The sequence below is a fragment of the Dermochelys coriacea genome, chromosome 11 (genome assembly GCF_009764565.3).
Source record: "Dermochelys coriacea isolate rDerCor1 chromosome 11, rDerCor1.pri.v4, whole genome shotgun sequence".
Lineage (NCBI taxonomy): Eukaryota > Metazoa > Chordata > Testudines > Dermochelyidae > Dermochelys > Dermochelys coriacea.
The window spans coordinates 35115033-35135849 of record NC_050078.2 but is presented as its reverse complement, the minus strand read 5'-3'; the positions used below and the strand labels follow the sequence as shown (position 1 = coordinate 35135849).

General features: G+C 39.3%; 1 protein-coding gene across 1 annotated transcript in view; it reads left to right on the top strand.

The window, feature by feature from the left end:
* Nucleotides 1–20817, top strand: part of KCNH7 (potassium voltage-gated channel subfamily H member 7) — a 338644-nt gene that overhangs the window by 233367 nt on the left and 84460 nt on the right. Inside the window, 1 exon segment of the mRNA XM_043505208.1 lies at nt 2164–2378. Within this exon segment, the coding sequence (XP_043361143.1) occupies nt 2164–2378 (215 nt within the window).

Genomic DNA, 20817 nt, shown 5'->3' with positions numbered 1-20817 from the left:
ACCACTTCAAAAGTTATGTTTCCTCCTTTGGTATCCGGCTGTTAATTGATTAATTCATTAGACTGACCTCACACTTGGTAAAGCAACCCCACATCCTTTCATGTATTTATACCTGCTCCTGTATTTTCCCTCCATGCATCCAATGAAGTGGGTTCTAGCCCACGAAAGCTTATGTCCAAATAAATTTGTTAGTCTCTAAGGTGCCACAAGGACTCCTCGTTGTTTTTATTAAATCTCTAGTGAATCACTAGTCAAAGAGCCAGTCAAACAAATAAAGCCATTTCTCAGAGATGGGTAATTAATTTTATCTCTAAACTTCCTTACAGTTCTCCAGTCCCATTCCCCTCTTTAAAAAGATTTGTGCCAAGCACATTTTTTGGCTCTCAGACCAGTGTAGAGTAATGATCAGCTATATAGATTCAAATGCCTCTGTGCAGTATTGGAAAAAGCTACCTTTAACGGACATCCATTTCATGAAGCATTTGAGTTTGTAGTTGTTTTTGAACAACTATCATGAATTTTATTAGAATAACACAAGGCTCTGAAATGTATATGGAATATGATAGGAAGTCCTATTTCTCCCAATAATTTGTTGAGAATGACAATTGTAACAATAGTTCTTGAAAATTAGTGCACCGGTATAAGAGGTTTTTCAGGAACATTCCATAATATTCACTAGTCAAATCCTAAGCCCCTTATTCAGCTGAAGTCAATAGGAGCTTTGTCTAAGTAATGTCTGAGTAAAAATGCAATAAAAATCTCGGGTTTCGGTCCATTGTTGGGTGCCTAAAAAACCAAAATGAAGACCATATATTAATGAATACTTCAATTCAAAGAACAGTTCTAAAATTCTTTTAGTAGTTTTACATATGGTTTATTGGATCAAATCCATCCCAGGTATATTTCTGTTTGCTCTAGTAGAGTTGTATAATGGATGAATTTAACTCACTGTATATATTTAAAAATATTCCTTAGAACCAGTTATGAATCTAATTTTATTTAGAATCTCCATACACTGGACCATTGCCACCTGAGACAGGAGCACTACCAAAGCGGATCAGATTATAACATTGGCTAAATGAACATATGACAAATTACATAAGTAAAGTGCAGTCTGTTGAGAATGCAGTAATAGTAAATTGGTCCTCTGTGGAGTAGACTTCAATAAACAATATGAAAATGAGATTACTGATTGAAAACTGTTTGGTACCATTTTCTCTCTATTATAATCCTGGTCACATGAATGAAAAAAAAAGAGATTTAGAATCTATATGCAAATAAAGACACAGCAGGCATTAAGTAGCAGGGTATCACAATAGATGCATCATGCTAAGGGACCTAGATGTCATAGCTGATTAATTAAACCCAGGGAATGAAGAGAGATACAGGTTATAAAATACCTTAATGAGGTAGATAAATACTTGTTTTTAGTAAAATCACTTCAACTTTTTGCATGTAAAATTACGACCATTTCTCCATCTCCACTGTAATTATTTTAAAGATGGATGTCAAATAATTTTAAACCATATCTGCACTCAACTAATTGACTGTTGTCTAAAATACCTGAAATGATTTAATCAGCAGGATTTGGAGAAAGAGCAAATATTCAAATAATATTACTCAATTTACCAAAATATGCTCAGCTTTTATAATTTATAATTTTACAGACATAACCAACACAGGTGTGTTTAACCAGTAATAAAAAATAACCTTGTGACTTGGCTGTTCAGTGAGTCACAATGCTGAAGACTACAGCTCTTGAGCACCCAGGCAGAACTGCCATTCCTGTACAAAATCAGTTCCCGTGACCTTCTTTCACTTTTATACGTAAAGTAAGGACATTATATTTCCAACCTATATTGTGACTGGTTCAGAATTTTTTGGGATATATATACACAGCATCCATTGACATGGTTTATCCATTGACTTCATGTACAGTACTGTAGACTGCGGACAAAGAGAATTGTGTATGCCCATCCAAGAGCAAATTTGTCCCTTATTGGCCAGTAAAAGTCCTCTTTTTATACAGACTTTTTTATTATAAACAAAATTTAGATTAACTATTTTAGGTACATATTTCTGTGGTTCATCAGTTAAACATCATGGACAACATCTTTAGTTCTCTCCATTTGTCAAATATTAAGTATGCTTTCCAATTTTTAGGGCCTTTCAATCATATCAAGTCAAGTCTATTGGGATCCACATCGGATTCAAACCTCAACAAATATAGTACCATCAACAAAATTCCTCAGCTCACTCTGAACTTTTCAGATATCAAAAATGACAAAAAGTCTTCATCACCTCCTTCTTCAGAGAAAACAATTATTGCACCCAAGGTGAAAGATCGAACGCACAATGTAACAGAGAAGGTTACCCAGGTAAGATCTGATTTACAATCCAATACTTTTCGTTCTCTGAATTCCAAGTCTATGTTTTAATTCTATTAAATTCATTTTTCACGTTGTTTATTCTGAAACCTTGCTCATCATGAATGATTTGGATGTTTCCAAAACATTTTAAATTATTGGGGTTTGTGCTTTCTAGTTCAATTATTATCCATGCCAGTCGTAAAAGGTGTAGTTTTGTTGATATTGCTAAGCCTCTCCTAAAATGCCCTGTTATACTCCAAAGTGGTGTAAATAGTTAAAAACATTTACTATTCACTGATGATGGGATGTAGTCTGTTATTTATAGTGTTTGGGCATTTACTTTATTGCAGCCCAGTGTCCACAGTGACTCTACATCAGTGATTCCTGACAGTGCATGCTCAATCAATATGTGGCTTATTTTGTGTAGCTTCTCATTCTGTATTCCTTTTCCTCAACCAACTTTCTGAATTTCTGGCCAGTGCAAAGTACAATGTAGCAGTAAATGATATGTGATTATGCTACTGCTATTGGTAGCATAATGATGCCCACTAATTTATGTTCCAGTTCCTTATCTTTTTATATTACATTTCTCTGTGGGCCACTTTTTCTCACACACATACAAAAACAGCTGTCAAAATCAGATATGAAGGCCGTTGGACTTCATTTTTACAATTTGGACCAAAGCAAGCATTTTCTCCGTGTTTCCATCTGCATACATACAAATATATGTTGGCACCTTCTGTTTTTTAGCATCTGTGTATGCCTATGATAACTTCTGCCAGCAGTGAGGATGTGATGTGTAACTGAAGCCAAGTTGAGCACTCAGAAAATTTGGCCCATTTTTAAGGACATTTGTTTTAACCTGCTGAAATATGTACACAAACCAAATCTGGCTGGTGTAGGATAAACCATACCCTAACAGCAATGTGTACAGTAGACTGAAAGTCTAGAAAACTGTAGCATAAACATTAATGCCTTTTATACCATAGCCTTTTGTATGTGGCGGGGTGGAGCACAATCTCAGGAGTGGGAATGGAGAGATTTTGCCTGTAGTGAACACAATCTCACCAGAACAGGATAAATATGATTGATCCTTTGGTGTACATGCTCTTTCTGTGCAGAGTGGGGATTGGCCCATGATCTGGGGGAAGGAGTAGGACATCAGGAACAAGCAGTCCCTGTGTTCCCTACAATCAGGGAGTACAGGAACTGTTACTGTGAGGGTTTATTTTGTCCCTCCACTCCTGTGCCTGAGCACAGGAGGTGGTCACAATTTGTCCCTAGCAAACTGATCTGCACAGTGATAGTGTGCGTGAGTCTGGGTGTGTATGCATAAAATATACAGTAAAGTAAAGTGGCAGGGGAGAGAGAGAGAATATATACACACAATTCACACTTTGTGTATTTAGGAAAGTATAGTGCAAAACAGACTCTCATTAAGTATTGTCTGTTCTGTTCTGACGTATAAGATTGTGCTGTTGTGGAGTTATCTGTTGTTGTGGAGTTATCTGAACTTAATAATTGTTTGAACACAGGAAGATACTGAAGAGTCCAAATACAGAGACTACAGAGGCTGGAAAGGTCTTCATCCATTATTCAATATGATCTATATCCAGTTTGTCACTATAGGATGTGTTGCTCTCTTGCCAGACTGATGAACAGAGTAGAATACAAATAAATGGAATAAGTTTTCATTTTTAAGCCCTCAAAAGCAGCTAATGGGAATCAAAAATTTATGTGGGGATTGACCATAATAGGAGACACAGAGCTACAGCTGGCATGCACCACTTTGAAAATATACCACCAGAATACTTTTGAATTTTGTAGGATATAATATATTATTGTATTTGTTTGGAGGAACAATCAAACTCTTGTATTAAAAGACTAGCAGTCATATCTCCGGTGACTCAATAAGGTTATTCTCCTGTATACAGGGTTACAGTCATATGGAACATGAATGGAGTACAAAACCAAGAAAAATTTGAAGTCTGACAAAACATAATGATCCATTAGATTTCAAGCTTTAATGTTTATAGGCTACCAAAAGAGATCAGATTCAGCCTCTGTTGGTTCAAAGGTACAAGTTGCATTGATCTGTGCCAATGGGATTTGCTTCACCCAAGTGGATTCTGCCCCAGGGAGCAGAGATGCTGTTACACCGCCATTCTCTGGCGGAGTAGACAGTTCCGTCAGAGGATGGCAGTTTAAATTCTCTCAGAGGCTCCATAGGAGGATCACTTGTGGAGTCTAATGTGAGGATGGCTTGTGAATCCATATCCCCTGGCTGCCATAGTCATGTCATCTTTGAAAACAGCACAGCCCTCTTTTGTGTAATGTATCTCTCAGTGCCTTTGGAGCTCTCTGCTATTAGAGATAGTCCTGTCTCATACAGAATCTCTACCCATTCTGCACAGACATAAAATGGTCTTCTTAATTCTAACCTAGCCTGACATTTCATACGGCAATGGCCCTTAAAATTTCCTAGTTAAGTAAGATTTTTCAGTTTGATAACCCTCATGTTTGCAGCTTTCAAAGTATTTTCTGTAGTAAACACTAAGAAGGACAAGTGAAATCTGCAGACACTTAGGACACTCACCTTCACCCCCATTTATATACTGTGTCCTAGGTAAAACCAGGAAGATTTTAAAGAGCTATCATGCCACTATAATATATTGCACAATATATGGCATAATTATCCATGAGGAAAAGTTTTCTTCAAATTCTACTGCACGTTTGCCCTGACAGCATGCCATTCAATGTAATTTGAAGGCTTTCCAGTTTATCTGTATTCCAATCAAATTTCCAGTTGATCAGTAAGTATTAACACAATTTATAGGTCACACATCATTTTTTCACAAAACCACTCAGTCCAAGTGAAAACATGACCAGACACTTCAGATAAGTCTACAGTAGAGGTAACGTTTGGTTTTAGCTTCAAAGAAAATTATTTTCCTTCCTTTTAATATGTATTAAAAGTAACCACTTCATTGTGAGAAGTCCATTGCACCTGCTGTGAGATCAATGAAATAGGGCATACGACATATATTCAGCAGGCATGTTTGACCTGAATATTCTTGGTACGTTCAACAGCAGTCAAAGAGGCAACATGAAATAGAAATTAGTTGTGACTTTAGCCCAGTTAATCAATCTCAAGAACCTTTTAGAGATAATCCTAAGTAAGCCTCCCTCCCTCTGGTCCTCATGCAGTGCCTGGCCAGAGCTGCAGTCCTTGCTTCCTTGTGAGTACAAGGAATGCTCTCTGTATGCCAGGAAAGCTAACTAGCTGGAAGGGTTCTCCCAGCACGTTCACTTAAGGGGTGCAGCAATGTCCATGTACCTGATACCTACTGATGGAGTGCCAGTGGCATTGAGCTCCCTACATGCACAATGTGTCATGGAGTTCCTGTTGAGACTATGTAGCTCTGCACTTACACCACTGCCTAATAGGCAAGATTAATATCTAAGGGCAAGATTTTCAAAGGCATTTAGGTATCTAAGATGTAGATAGGTGCCTGGCGGGATTTTCAAATGCACCTAGACTTGTATCTTTAGGCATCCAAATACCTTTGAAAATCTGACCCTACGAGATTTAGGGAAATTATTTAAGGCCTGGCCCAATGGCCACTGAAGGCAATGAAAGTCTTTCTATTGACTTCAATAGTAACAGCTACTATTATTATTTGTATTGCCCCAGTGCCTAGAGACCAGCCAGGCTAGGTCCACAATGTGCTAGATGTTGTACAAACATATAGAAAATGACAGTCCCTAGCCCTAAACTGCTTACAGTCTCGATGGACATAGGATCAAGCCCTAAATACTTGGCCAATGGCAGATTGCTGAAGATGAGAAGAACTGTTTATCAGCTTGCATGGAAGTATTAATGGCATAAGGAGGATCTCATGTAATATAGCCTTCTACTTTCCATAGGCCTAATTTCTTCTTACTGCCTCTTTATACTGCTGCCATGCCAGACAGTTTCCATACTCCTCTGCCCCTTGACAGAAATATAAAATAACATATTGTCCATCCTACTGGAGAAATAGAGATAAAAGTTGTATTAGTTCTATCTTAAAATCAGTTAGTGCCTAAAATGTAATTGGATTCTTATCTTTCCCATAGTTCCCTTAGATAGTTCATTTGTGCCTTCAACCATTGCACTTTCTTCATTGGTCAGTCATGAAAGATTTAATCTCTTCTGGATCAATTTTCATACATTTTAAATTATTCAAATTAGTTTTACAGAGAAATCTTTTTACATCTAATATGGCAAAAAGTCAAGTTTCATTAAAAAGCCTAGGTTTTATAAGTTATGCAAGCATAAGTCAAGCTTGATTGTCTTTTTCTAAACTCTGATGGGCTAAATTAGTGCCAATATGCACAATTCCTATCTGCTAATGATTCTACATTATGGGCAGATTTTTTTAAAATCTACAGTTATTCCCCAAACAATTTAGATATTATGAAAGCTCCAACAGAAATGTCTCAGATCAGCTTGACCTGCTGAGAACACTAATTCTCACTAAATTTAAAATTAAATTTGAAATACTCTGTCAAAAATGCTTCACTTCCAATTTAATTTGACATAATCTTATGTCTCTATTAACTTTGTTTCTTTCTAAAACTCTCTAATACAGAACCACATTGGAAATATAACATTTACTGTAATGAGAGAAAAATCTAGTAGCAGAAAGATATTCCTTCCTGCCTTATTACCTTCATTTCCCAGACTTTTCCTTTATTTCTAATGCCTAAACTACATAAGTAGGTACAGGGTCAAATCCTCATCTGGTGTAAATAGATGTAGTTCCATTGAAGTCAATAATAGTATGCCTATTTACAGCAGCGGAGAACCGTGCCAATAAATTATATCTGTCTGCCTTTTGCAGGCAAATTCAGTTTATCCAGGAATAAGTTAAATTTTATTTCCTGTGCCTCAACAACACAACTAGTCATGGGGGGAAAAAACTGACAAATGTCCTTTTTTTGTGAATTTAACTAGTGGTAAAATTTTCAAAAGTGAATTTGAGATTTTCAAAAGCACCTAACTCCAATGGGAGTTAGACACATAGGCGCTTTTGAAATTTCACTGGGTCCCTATCTGCATCTATAGATGCCTACATACTTCTGAAAATCTGGCCCGAGGCCTCCTCCCATTTGTACTCTAGGAAGCTCACCATGTTTCTAGCTTTCTAACACAGCAAAGAAGTTTCTATAGCAGGTTTGAAAACCCAGTGCAGAGATTAACCAACAGGATATGAGAGTAATGATACAGAGGATAATGATAAGTCAGTGTCATGGTCAGGCTCAAGCAGTGCTCCAATATTTTGTTCTGGACTGCAGTGCATCAAACAATTCCTCTCCTTCATTCCCCACACACAACATATCCTGACCATTCAACTTCTTTCTTCTATCCCCCAGAGCCACATCTCTCTTTCCTGGTTTTTCCATTCCTCGGCTTTATTGAAAAAAAGCCACTTCCCACTGCTGTGGTCTGGCATCTCCACCAGGATGGTGGCTGTCTCTATAACCCAATGCCATAGAGGGTTGTCAGCTCATGCATTGCATTGAGTTGTCTGAAAGCATGAGAGTCTCATTCTGTGGAGTTTGGTATCTCTGTGATGCATCACTAATAGTGCACCTAGTAGCTGCAGAATAAGAAAGAAGGCAGAATGGGTTCCTTTTTCAGAAAGTATCTAGGAGAGGGAAGGAAAATTTTTGCATCACTTCTATCACATTCTAAAGCTGGATAGGACATTCATGGAATGAAAAAGGGAAGGGAGATGGTACAAAGGTGGTGAGACAGAGAGGAAGGAAATTATGGAAGTGATGATTGGAAATATTATCATTTTTAAAGGCCAGAGGAGAAGTAAAGGATAAAAGAAGGTTAACAAGCTAATAAGAGCAACTAGAGGTTTGCCTGAGGAAAATGGAGGGGAGGAAGAATCCCTGAAAGAATAGAAGTGATTACAACTGCAAAGAAATACTAATTTAAGTGGAAAGCAAAATTAGGGAGAGGAGGAAAAAAAAGTACAAACAGTATCTTACAACTGATAAAATATGGAACACAGAACATAATTCTTCCCCTGAAGTGTTTACAGACAGTCTGAAGATATGAACAAGTATAAGACAATGAACAAGCATTGAGTGGTGAATGATCACTGTAGTTATACTATTTCATAGAACAGGTGCACTTTGGAATTAATTGAAGGAGGAAAGCCTAGGATCTAGAGGTACTAGCATGTTCCTAGTGCCATAATATGGGGGGAGGGGCAAAAAAGAAAAGGAGGTTTCAGGAGAGAATCTTGGAAGGACAATAAGTGTTGAAGGGAGAGATAATGGCAGAAATGTATGGGGAAGAAAATGGGACATCAGTGCAGATATTCTGGAAAAGGCTTTCAGCTACAAGAGTTTCCTTCTCAGTCTTCTATTGAGGGGGAACATGGGTCTTGCACTGACTGTGGAAAAGTCAGGGAGAGTAGAGGTCCTTAAATTCACAGTACAGTCCCCTAAATCCAAGTAGCTTCTACAGTTTCAATTGCCTTCACTACTCCCCTGGCTCCCTGTGGCTTCCAGTACATAGTTCCTGCAGAAGCTGTGCTTCCAGGAAATCCCCCAGATCACAGCTTTTCGTAGATCTTTGCTCCCAAACCATGGGTCCTACAAACCAAAATGAGAACCCATACAAGTAACAGTAGACTTGGGCACAGATCGTAGCATCATAGACTCATAGAAATGTAGGGCTGGAAGAGACTTTGAGAAGTCATCAAGTCCAGCTCCCTCTGCTGAGGTAGGACCAAGTAAACCTAGACCAGCCAATAAAGGTGTCTGTACAACCTCTTCTTAAATCTTAAAAATCTCCAATGATGGGGATTCCATAACTTCCCTTGGAAGCCTATTCCAGAACGTAACTACCTTATAGTTAGAAAGTTTTTCCCATTAACTAACCTAAATCAACTAACCTAATTTGTCAAGGGCGTTTTGAATTCTAATCCTGTACTCCAAAGTGCTTGCAAACCCTCCCAGCTTGGTGTCATCTGCAAATTTATTAACGAAAACTAGCATATTCTAGTTCATATTCTACACTCCATTATCCAAGTCATTAATGAAAATAATATTGACTAGTACTGGACCTACAACTGAACCTTGTGGGACCCCATAAACATCCCAGTTTGAAAAACCAATTACTTTTTGAGTATCATCTTTCAACCAGTTGTGTGCCCACCTTATAGTAATTTCATCAAGACCACATTTTCCTAGTTTGCTTATGATCCAAATCAATAGAAGATAGGAGCCTAAATAGCTTTGAGGATCTCAGCCTTGGTGACATACTCTACTTTGACTTGATAGTTTTTAGGGTAGCAAGAGCATGCCACATACAACTGTTGTCCCACCATTCATGGTTCCACTCTCTAACTCTCAATATGTGGGCCTGGCCCCTTCTGAAGCTTCCACAAAGGGGCTTCTGCATAGTCTAAAGGAATGGTGGAGATTTATGCCGTAGAGACAGCAATCCCTCTTTAATAAATACCCCCAACTCGGATTCATAGGCTTCATCTCCCCTCCAGTGAGCAGTGAGCATGGGGGAGATGGGACTTGCAATTAAGAGGGGGAAAAGTGACTTTCTTGGAGAAAAATAAAAAGGGAGACTTTGTTAATGAATTAAAACATTTGAAAGTATGAGGAAAATCCAAGGCTGTTAAAAACACTGAAAGGGAAAAAACATATTAAATTAAAGAAGCAAAAAGAAGGAAAAAAGAGAAAGAACTTAAATCAGTGAAGTCATAATAGTAGAATCTTCTTTTTTATATATATATAAACACTGTTGTTATAACATGCATGCTGGAGACTTTCTGTAGATGATACACTGGAGAATATGTCTTGAGAAGAGAAAACCAGACAATGTATGAGTGAATCAATTCATTTCCTCACTGGTAATGCTGCTTCTCCATTCATTTCTACTCTTTCATATCCTAAAATGTAAAGGTGAAAAGAGATCTCAACCTCCTCAGATTACCATTATGTTACTGCAAAGGGTGTCTTTCCTCACAGAACCGTGGAAAAGACCAATTATATCACCTAGACTGTTGCCATGCCAGTGCAGAATTCTTTCTTATTATGTATTTTCCAATGTTTCTTGAATTTTAAAGGAAGGCAGTAAGGGCTAGATTCCATCACTTTTCCTCAGGTTGAGTAGCATCTTACTGCTTGACTAGCCCCATTAGAATAAATGGAGCTATTCAGAGTGGGGCAGGTTGTGACACATTAACTCCCATTGTGAAGCACCTCCCTTCATGCAACATTCCATTGAATTTAACAGGAGTATCTACTGCGTAACGAACTGCCGAAGATGAGTAAGGGTATCACAATCTGGGTCAGAGTGGGATACTGTTCAGCATGAGGAAGGGTGCCAGAATCTAGCCCTAAATAAGCAGATGCCAGGAATCTCATTGAATCCCACATTGTGGTCTTTTCTGGCATGTTCAGCTGCCAAGGAAAGACTCCATGTATAAGGCACATTTGGAGCTATATATGTTTTGACGATATTTTCCTCTGGATGCCCCTCTTTGTATAACAATCTGAATTTTATTGGGACAAACAGACATCTCAGAAATTTTGTCAGATTGCTCTTCCTAAAAAAATGGAGCTGTCATGTTCCATTGTAGACATCTATCACCCAAATTAGTGTTTTGGTAATACTCTCCCTTACAGCAGTTTCTTATCTTCTGAATTATAATTTCTAGGGGTGCTAAGGGAACCTATCTTCCTTAGGAAAGACTCAACTTATTTATTTTTTTTTATTGCTCCTGATGAGCTGTTCAGGAGAACAATCCCATTTCTACACATTTTTTGCACTGACAGGTTCAAATGGGGTCTTGACACTGATTACCAGAATGAGACAAGTCTTCCCATAGGCACAAAAAGTTGATTTTATTAAAGAAAGCAGCAATGAAAAAATCTGACATCTGTCCTTTAACGTTTTTAATTAATACAAAAAAAGGCTTCCAGTCCTAAAATTACAGCCTGTGGAGGCACAACAGTAAGCAACTTAATCTTTTCCCTGTCTTGTTTTATTGTAAACTCCTCATAAGCATACAATTCACACTCATGTCTGACTCTGAAGCCAAAAGCAAGCTGTTAATTCTACTGTGAACGGAGTCAGAGTTATATGGAGACTATAGTTGCCTGAATCTACATTCAAAAAAAAATAAATAAAAAGGGAGAGGTAATATCTGAATATCCACGCCTAGGCTTGGTAAGAAATCAAATTAACCAAACAATGAACATACAAGACGACACCCCTTTAGTCATGTTTCTTTTTTTGTAAATAGAGCCTCTGGCACCAAATCAGCAAAATTCAGAGATTGCCAATCTCACTCAAATCAATGGAACTACTCACATGCTCAAAGTAAGGCATGTCCTTAAGTACCTTGCTGAATTGGGGTCTGTAGGAATTTGAAGTGTATGATGGTTCATCACAATAGTCACCTTGCAATAAGGCAAACATCTTCTGGGTTTATAACTTTTAAATAAAACTTTTCCAAACAATTTCACCATTACCCTTCAGTGAAGGAGATGAGGAAATATGTATTCTGTTTTCCTGGACAATTGGACACTTATGTCTGAAACACTGAACACCCACAGTTTGGAAAGCAAGCTCTCAAAGTTCAGAGGTTCCTTGACATACACGGGTAGATCCTGTAGATTCACTACATGCTTTTATAATCTTGGCCAGACTCTGTTCTGTCAGTCCCAGAAGATCAAGTAATAAATAACAATAGCCCCCAAGGCCAGTCACAGCTGTTGATATAAAAATAACTATTAGATGATCATGACTTCAAATTAACCTTCAGGTTTGCAGGCTAAAAGAAGATGATTTAGTAGCATCTAGGACAGACAGGGGCAATATAAGAACTAAAAATAAACCAAATTATTGAGCTGTATATTTTCAGCACTCTGATTCAGCTGACACATTGCATTGTTTACAACATTATACAATAACTCTCACGCACAAATTACATTTCAAGGCTCTTAGTTTTGGAACACATGCTGACAAAAGCTAGGAAATTCTAAATTAACACGGAACATACCTTATGATACATATGTCTTCCAATTACATGTCACACTAATAATGCTTGTGGTGTGGCATTTATCTGGTTACTGTATTGAACATGTTGTTTATTCATTTCCCCTTAAACTGTGAATTTTCTTAGTTTCATCAGTTGCTATCCTGTTCTAAATGTTCAATTAGTATCACTCATACAGAAAGTTTTGTTTTTATTACATAGTAATTCTTAATAAGTAACAATGCAATAAAATTTCATCTTTTTAACTGGATAGTTACATAACTGAGTTTCATAATTACTATACATTGTCCTAATTGTGTAAATATTATAAGTGCATGTAATATGATCATTTAAAAATGTAATTTGCATGATGAGCATGTGGAAAAAAAGCTGTGTATTGAAGAGGGAACTCCTCAGTGATGATAAAACCAGTGAAAAATCAAGGGGCTTGATTTTCCACCACTGTGTACAGTGTGTAATCATTCACACCTGTGCAAAATTGCAACCAACTCTCAATGATGCAGTCAATTTGCACAGGGATAAATGACTGCCCCGGTGGGCACTACTGTAGGTTGTAATACTTTGGCCTCATTTTGGTTGGTAGGTTAGTGTGCAGGTGCTGGGTAGTGATGGTGGCCTGTGCTGTACAGAAGGTCAGACTGGATGATCTAATGGTCCCCTCTGGCCTTAAACTCTATGACTACATGAAGTGCCATGTGGTGGAGAATTGAGCACATTGTTTTTAATGGATTTAAGAAAAATGGAGGCTTTTTCTCTTCAATTTTTTGGTATAGAATAAGGTAAAAAAATAATGGTCCTTTCTTCTGCTGTAAAAACAACACTTGATTTGACTCTCATAAACCTGGTAATCACAGACCCAGAGAAATGATGTTTCAAAGCCTCCTCTGAATAGCCTTGTTTCCTGGAGGGCACCTTCCTTGTAGTCCATCCTGTTCGTGATGGATGAATCCTAAAAAGGATCAGAACTGCTGCAATATTATATGATGAGATCACAACATATGGTGGAAATGCAGCAATCAGAGAACTCAGCTGCTTTAAAGCATGGGAACTGAATCTACATGTCCATCCTTAATTTGCCAATGCCTTTCCACCGGATCCAGCCTTTCCAATCAGGGGATTCCCCAGCCCCCTACTGAGTTAGTAGGGAGTATCTAGTGTCTTCTGTGAAATGTAATTGTCACCAATCACGCTGTATCTTAAGGGAATGAACAGCCTCTTCATTGTAACTCTCCTGAGCTGCATACTCTTTGATCTAATTGAGTGCATAATCAGTGATCTATTCTGTGATGTAGATCTTGAATGCAATTTGTGCTATTGTTAATACTGTATCACCTCCCACAGATAATTATCCATTTTAATTAGGAAGAAACACAGAATGGTTGTCTTTCTACTCACTTCAGCATGATCTGGATCAAGCCCATGAACTTGTATTGCAGTTTGCTTTGAAGAAATTAGATGATTTACAGTAAAAATGTTGGGGATATGAGAACTGATCTTCTCACTTCAAAACAAAACACAGGGCTCCAGATCCACAAAAGTAAGCACTTTAGGCATCTAAGTCCAACATTTAGGTGCCACTGAGATCCTCAAAACCCCTAACCTAACCTTCTAGGCACCTAAAATCCCTTGGTACCTAAATTTTAACTGTAAAGATCTCTTAGGCTCCTAAGTTTCTGCTACTGACACACTCAATGCCTCACTCTAGGCATCTCATAGCTTGTCTAAGCCACAGTGGGATTCTCCAACCAGGCAGAGATAGGTGTTCCCACACCTACCGCACCTGAAAGGCCCAATCTGGGTTCTGAACATGCCTAAAAAGACGCATATGAAATCCCACCAGAGAAGGAGACACTTCCCTCGTAACTTTTAGTCCAGTGGTTAGAGCATCCAGGATGCAGGAGATCCAGGGTCAGTTCCCCCCTCTGTCTGCTGGAGGAAAAGGACTTGAACACAGCTCTCCCACCTTTCAGGAGAGCACACTAACCATTAGGACCTGGTCTACACTACACTATGCCTTATGTCCACCTAACTATGTCAGTGTACACACGACAGCCTTGCTCCCATTAATGTAAGTGCCCTACTACACTGACATAACTCCACCTCCACAAGAGGCTTATGTCGGTGCAGTCAGGGTGATGCAGCGTCCATGTAGACACTGCATTACTTACATCGGCTGTTGGCTTTCAGCCTGTAGCTGTGAAACTGGCAAGAAAGTCCTCCCAGCTGGGCTCCTGCCTGCTGCCTGGGCTCCCCGCTGGGAGTCTGGCTGCACTAAGGTTCCTGACTCCCTGCTCCCCACTGGAAGCCACTCCCAGCAGGGAGGCAAGAGTCCGTGTGGGTGCCCTGCTCCGAGCAGGGAGGTGACAGCCCGTGCAGCTGTCCTGCTCCCAGCAGGGAGACAAGAGCCTGGGCAGCTGCCCTGCTCCTTGTGAGAAGTGGGGAGGCAAGATTCCAGGCAGCTGCCCCACTACCAGTGGCAAGCCTGGAGCTGAGAGTGGGGGCTCCAGGCTCCCAGTGGGGAGCAGGGAACATTGTGGGGCAGCCAGTGGGGAGATGGGTGCCTGTGGAGCACCCAGGCTCCCAGCAGGGAGAAGCGAGTGGAGCTGAGTACAAGGCTCTCAGCTCCCCATACTGCACACCACTGACCAAAGGAGGGTAGTGTGGACATGAACCACCGCAGTAATTACTGTGATAGCTGTAAATTGATCTAATATAGGTCAACTTAAGTTTTTAGTGTATGCATGCCCTAAGATATGGGATATTCAGAAGGGTCTCTTAGTCTCTCCTCTTGAAGCAGTTCCATTGTCGATAAATATTTAAATAGTCATTGGGACAGAGAGAAAGTGAGTGTGAAAATGACTCTGGATATGTCTATACAGCAATGTAATCCCAGGCTTGATCCTTGGCTCAAGTTTAACCTCCCTTGTATCCACACACCAATTGTGTTAACCTAGAGCTTGAACCTACAGTCCCAGGACCCTGCAGGGCTATTGGGTCCAAGCGCATGTTAAGGTGGGACTTAGGATCTGAGTCCTATTTCTTTCTTGTGTACACGTGTCCCCAGCTTGACTCAGATCCCTGAAGTCTTCCTGATGTATCCCAGAGTTCCTTGGGGCAACTTCCTTTAGATCTCTCAATGCTGACAATCTATGGTGCAGTCTATTACAAATGGAAGCCACATCTCTGTTTGCAAAGGGCAGTAGCTTTGATCTGCAGTAACCCATTGTCTGCTGATCACCAGTCTGCAAGCACACTATCAGAGAGCCTGCAAGGTTTTCAATGGAAACTGATCAAAACAAGCTTTTTGCAAAGAGAGCTGTTTCCTGGTAACAGGAGCACAGCCAGCTTTTGGTGCATGCTGCCTAGGTGCCCCTGCAAATGCAGCCCCTGTGGTGCCAGAGAACAGAGTGGGGACTAAGCCCTGTAGGGGGAGGGAGCAGCAGAGCTCCCGGCTCAGCACGGCTGGTGGAGGAATGACCCACAACACCCAGGGCAGTTGTTTGGTCCCCTCTCTGTTCTCTGGGCCACCTCCTCTCCCCTGGTCAACCCTGGGGATGCATGTGCAGAGGTGCCCAGGCATCATGCACTGTGATGGCAGTGAGGGGGAGCCAGCCCCAAAACTTTCCCACAGCCTCCCAGGGATCTCTTATCCCTGCCTCCTGGGGTGCACTAGGGGCAGGGATAAGGGATCCCCAGGGGGTGCTGGAGCACACTGCACCCCAAGCCCTGGGAATGCAGTTCTCTGTGCTGGAGCAGGCAGTAGCCTGGGATGTATGTGAATGTTTTTCCTCTGAAACATGCATTTATGTCAAATTTCAAAACAAAACAAAAACAAAAACAAAACCCCACCTGCATTGAACATCCCAGTTTAAAAATTAAGAATTGCAACATTTCATTTTAATAGTTTGATGACCCTGGAGGTTGATGTCCTAATTATCCTCAGAACAGGTGCATATGGCATTTTCCTGCCACAGTGACTCAGCCTAGAGCTAGGGAGCCCAATTCCCAGATTAGCTGGTAGTTCAGTATTAAGCCTATCCCCCACTTAGAACATACTCCTTTAATCAGCATCTGCTATTGAATAGGCAAAGAAGTGTCTTTTGTAGATCCTATTCTTAAGCACCTCTCTCTCCTCCTCCTCATTCATTGTATAGGGAGCCTGGGCACCTAACTCAGGCTTAGTGGATTTCAGTGATTCCACGTGGCTAGGTCCTTTTATGGATCCAGGCCAGTATCACCAGTACTGTGCAAACACTACAACTTTGCAGTGCTGTAATGGGGGCATATATTTACTCTGTTTGGGGAACCAACATCTACAGATAAAGGGATACTGACTTGTTTAGCTGATCTATCAAGTTAGCACTACTTATTGCAAGGAATGAGAGTTCTCACTGTTTAGTACTAGCAAAGACATGAACTGGAAAGTCAGTGGGCAAAAGTTTAATTGTTTACTGAAAGGGTTGAGTTCCTACTTACTGCTGGTGAGAAAAAACTGAGAGCATGCCAAATGAACAAGCTAAAAGTTCCAGAGATTTGCAGATGGAACAGGTGATGGCATTTGGAACTAATGGTAGCTGAGAGCCAATTATCTTCAACTGGTCTGAAGCACATAAAAAGAGAAGCTGGACTAGCTATTGAGAAAATTTTATTTTGGTCTGGCTAGGAGTAAATCTGGTAGGCTGACCCTGATAATTTAGGAGATGATTTTCTGTTTGTTTGTTTGTTTGTTTATTTTTGAGTCTAAGGTCTGAAGCAGTAGGAAAGGGCAGAACTAGCTATACATTGTTGTCAAAATGTATAGTGTGAAGGCCTTCTGATTTTCTTTCTTTTGTATCTCCTCAATGTGAGTAAGCCAGAGCAAACAGTACATATTTCTTGACTATATATCTCACTTGTCAGGGAGTGATTAATCCTAGCCTTTTACAGATAGCAGAAGTATTAAGGGATTGGGAGAATGGGGCTCCAGAATTCCAGTTGAGAGAGCATTTTTTTCAAGAAAGAACGGGAAAGTAACTTTTAAAAAAATTCTATTCAATCATGTCAATGAAAAGCTTAATGGGGGGGAATCCCAGATTATCTGAATCCACCAATTATTTTAAAAGTATAATTAAATCTTAGGGATTCACTCAAGAAACAGTTACAGGTATTTACTGTGATTTGTGGAAAGAGGCAGCTGTCTCAGGAAGCTAATTAATGAACAGGAGCCCTGACCCCAAATCTCTGTAAAATTAATTTATTAAGGATGGGTAGTATAAAGCTAAGATGCTTTTCTAAAAAGCCAAGTGATGTACAGTATTTATGCAAATCCAGTTAGCTACAATTTATATAAAATATTTATATGAAGATTTAGTGTAAGACTAGTAATCCTGGGACAACTGATAGAGCTTCCTCTTTCCAAGATCAAGGATGCCTTGAATCAGCTATTGTCTTACGTATCCATCTGTACAGCCTAATCTACCTCTCAAACACCTGAAAAAATCTTCAATGTGATACAGGGAACCTGTTCTGATTACTGATCTCAAGAAATGAAAGAGTCCTTGATGGCAAGAAAATAGAATGTAGTTATTCACTTCTGAATTTCCTACCTTTCTGCTCTGAAATTCAAGCACCTGTAGCCTGTGAATATGGTCCATTTTCAAAATAAGTTGAACATATAGAATCATAGAAATTGGAAGGGTCCTTGAGGCCCTCTAGACGAGTTTATCTCAGACTTTTTTGATATTAGGAACCAGCTTCCTGCCTTCCTAAACTATGTCAGGGAGCTTTCAGAGACTGGCTCTAGTCCATGGACCGGTTGTTGAGAAACACTGATCTAGACCCATCTCCCCACATATAGACAGAAAATAGAGAAGAAGCTTTTTGGAACCACGTTCTCTTAATATTGAAGTAACCCATTCCTGTATCTGAAATAAAAAAGACCATACAAGTTCTTCTCTCATATATTCATACAACTTTCTGAAGTTCAGAGGGTTCAATTTTATTTGGCTTGCCAGGGTGTAAACAAGGGAAGAGTATAACCTGGTGAGCTTAAGTAAACCTTCTCTCTCTGGCCTAGTCTTTAAGACTTTCAATTAGCACCTAGGTTTCGGAACAGAGCAGTAGATGTATTAATCTGTTGTTTTTCTGGGGCTAATGGCCATCCAGTAGAAACCATTAAAGACCAGATGATTTGGTCTAGTAGTCTCTCTTGCTAAGAGAGCATGCTGATTACAATTCCCTCCTAGGGCTGTGGATGCAGCCTGAAAGAGAAGCTTTTTATAGGACAATAATTTCCCACATATATTGTAGGGTCTGTTACATCTTTGTTACACTTTTGCAGCACCAGGTAAGCCCTGGAAGCTATGATGATTGATGATTTATTCCAGATATAAAAAAAGTAGCCTGTATTATAGCTAGAAACCCAAGCAAACACTAGCAGAAGAAGAGTGTACAGGCAAAGGGCCTACACCTGCCAAACTGTTGCATATTTTTATAGAGGTTACTAGACTGAGCTACATATCTAGAAACTCTGTACATATCTGTTATGTGCTTTTAATGTTCTGCAGCCATGCATCTGATCAGCTACAGTACCTAAGAGATTCTCCTCTCCTTGGAAAATGTCCCTAAATATAGGGCTGAATTTTCCCATGTGTTTAAGCTCCATTCAGCACAGGAGTAGGGGTGGGCCCATCAAGGAGCCACTTATGCTTACTGATTCAATGCCAGCCCAGCTGTAGCTTTAGAGTAGCCTATGCCAGTGGAGAATCAGCACAACAGAGTTCTACTACATTCCTGTGGTGTTTCCTTACCCCCCCACACACACATTCCCTCATGCCACAGGAACTGCCAGTCATTAACTTTATGCTAGTGGCAAGTTCCCCTCCGTAATTCTAGATTGTCTGTTTCCTAATGGAAATCTCCACTGTGAGCTGTCTGAGCAGTACAAAGTGTACAGATCATACTAGAAAATCTAGGCCACATTTTTTATTTAGCATAATACTGAAGACCAAATAAATGCATTGTAGGGGGGATTCCTAAATGTCTTTTCACCCTTCATTGGATGTGTGAAACTTCTTCAGTGTTGTCAATGTGCATTCTACATGCGTAGGCCCAAAGCATTACCATAACTATTTAACTATCTTTACCATATGCATTGCATATTTCCTTTTGCATTTTATTTTTATATTCAGTTTTAATCACATCTGAATCTTTTTCATCCAGCAAATTAGTTTTAAATGGATCTTAATAAATATAGGATTTTCATAAATGGCCAAATACTTTAAAATAGCTAGCCTGGAGATAATATCAACAAGTGCGGGAGTACTTCTTTCCACTGACAGGTCATCAACTAATGATTGTAACTACATTTTGAGTGACTGAAAATGATAATAATTTAAGACCTTGTTGCAAATGTGGTACTTAATGGCTAGCTGGCTTATTTATAAATACTTGCTAACAGTTTAGAGGTTTTGTGGTCAATAGAACAATCAATAATGTGCTAATTCTTTCCCAATTTGTAGCCTAAAGTTTTTAAAGCATTAGCTTGAAAGGTTCCTTTAGGTTAATTTATAAAGAATTGAGTGATATGTCTCTCTTAATGCTTTTTCTGTCATTAGCACTTGCTAAAAATAGAACAGTAGTTAACATCACCTTCACTGATAATCCACAAATTACTATGGTAAAATTTAAAGTTCATTAAAGTACATTCAACAAATCTATCTGCTTATAGGTGTTGCTCTGTTGATGTGTTACACACTAACATGAAAGTAATTGCAGACTGGCTATCAGGAAAAGACTCCTAAGGCTTAAGATCTAAATGTTCTATTTTAAAAATAATGCCCAGAACAGCTTTGTAACTCTGTTCAAATGGAAGATCAAAGTGGATTAGAAGGCCTGCTTGTCTGTTTCCCACTGCAGTATATTTTTGGATGAATTCTCTGATCTAGTGATTCCATTTCTGGGGATTTCAATGTTCGTAGGTTCCAACACACATCTACTATGCAAACACCAGCAATATCCAACTGGTTCTTTGTCACCCATGGGAAATTTTCTCAGTCAGAGAGCCCAATAATTGTTTAATACAGCTGCTGTAATTTCATGGCACTAACCCATCTGCAGTAACTGTATGCATACAGCAGATGTGTCATGTTGCATATGCATGCGTGGTGGGTGTGGGTTTCAACTTGGGCTCAGATTTTAAATTTGCTCTCTGCTTCATCATATATTTTTTGGGGAGATGATGTAACAGATTATTATTTAGGAATCTAAATACCAGACATTAAATGTACTTTTAATAAAAGAATTATTAAAAAAAAAACTTGGAGTGGGGAGGATGAAGAAATAGAAATAGATTCTCTTTTGTACCAAAACACTAAAATAAGAAT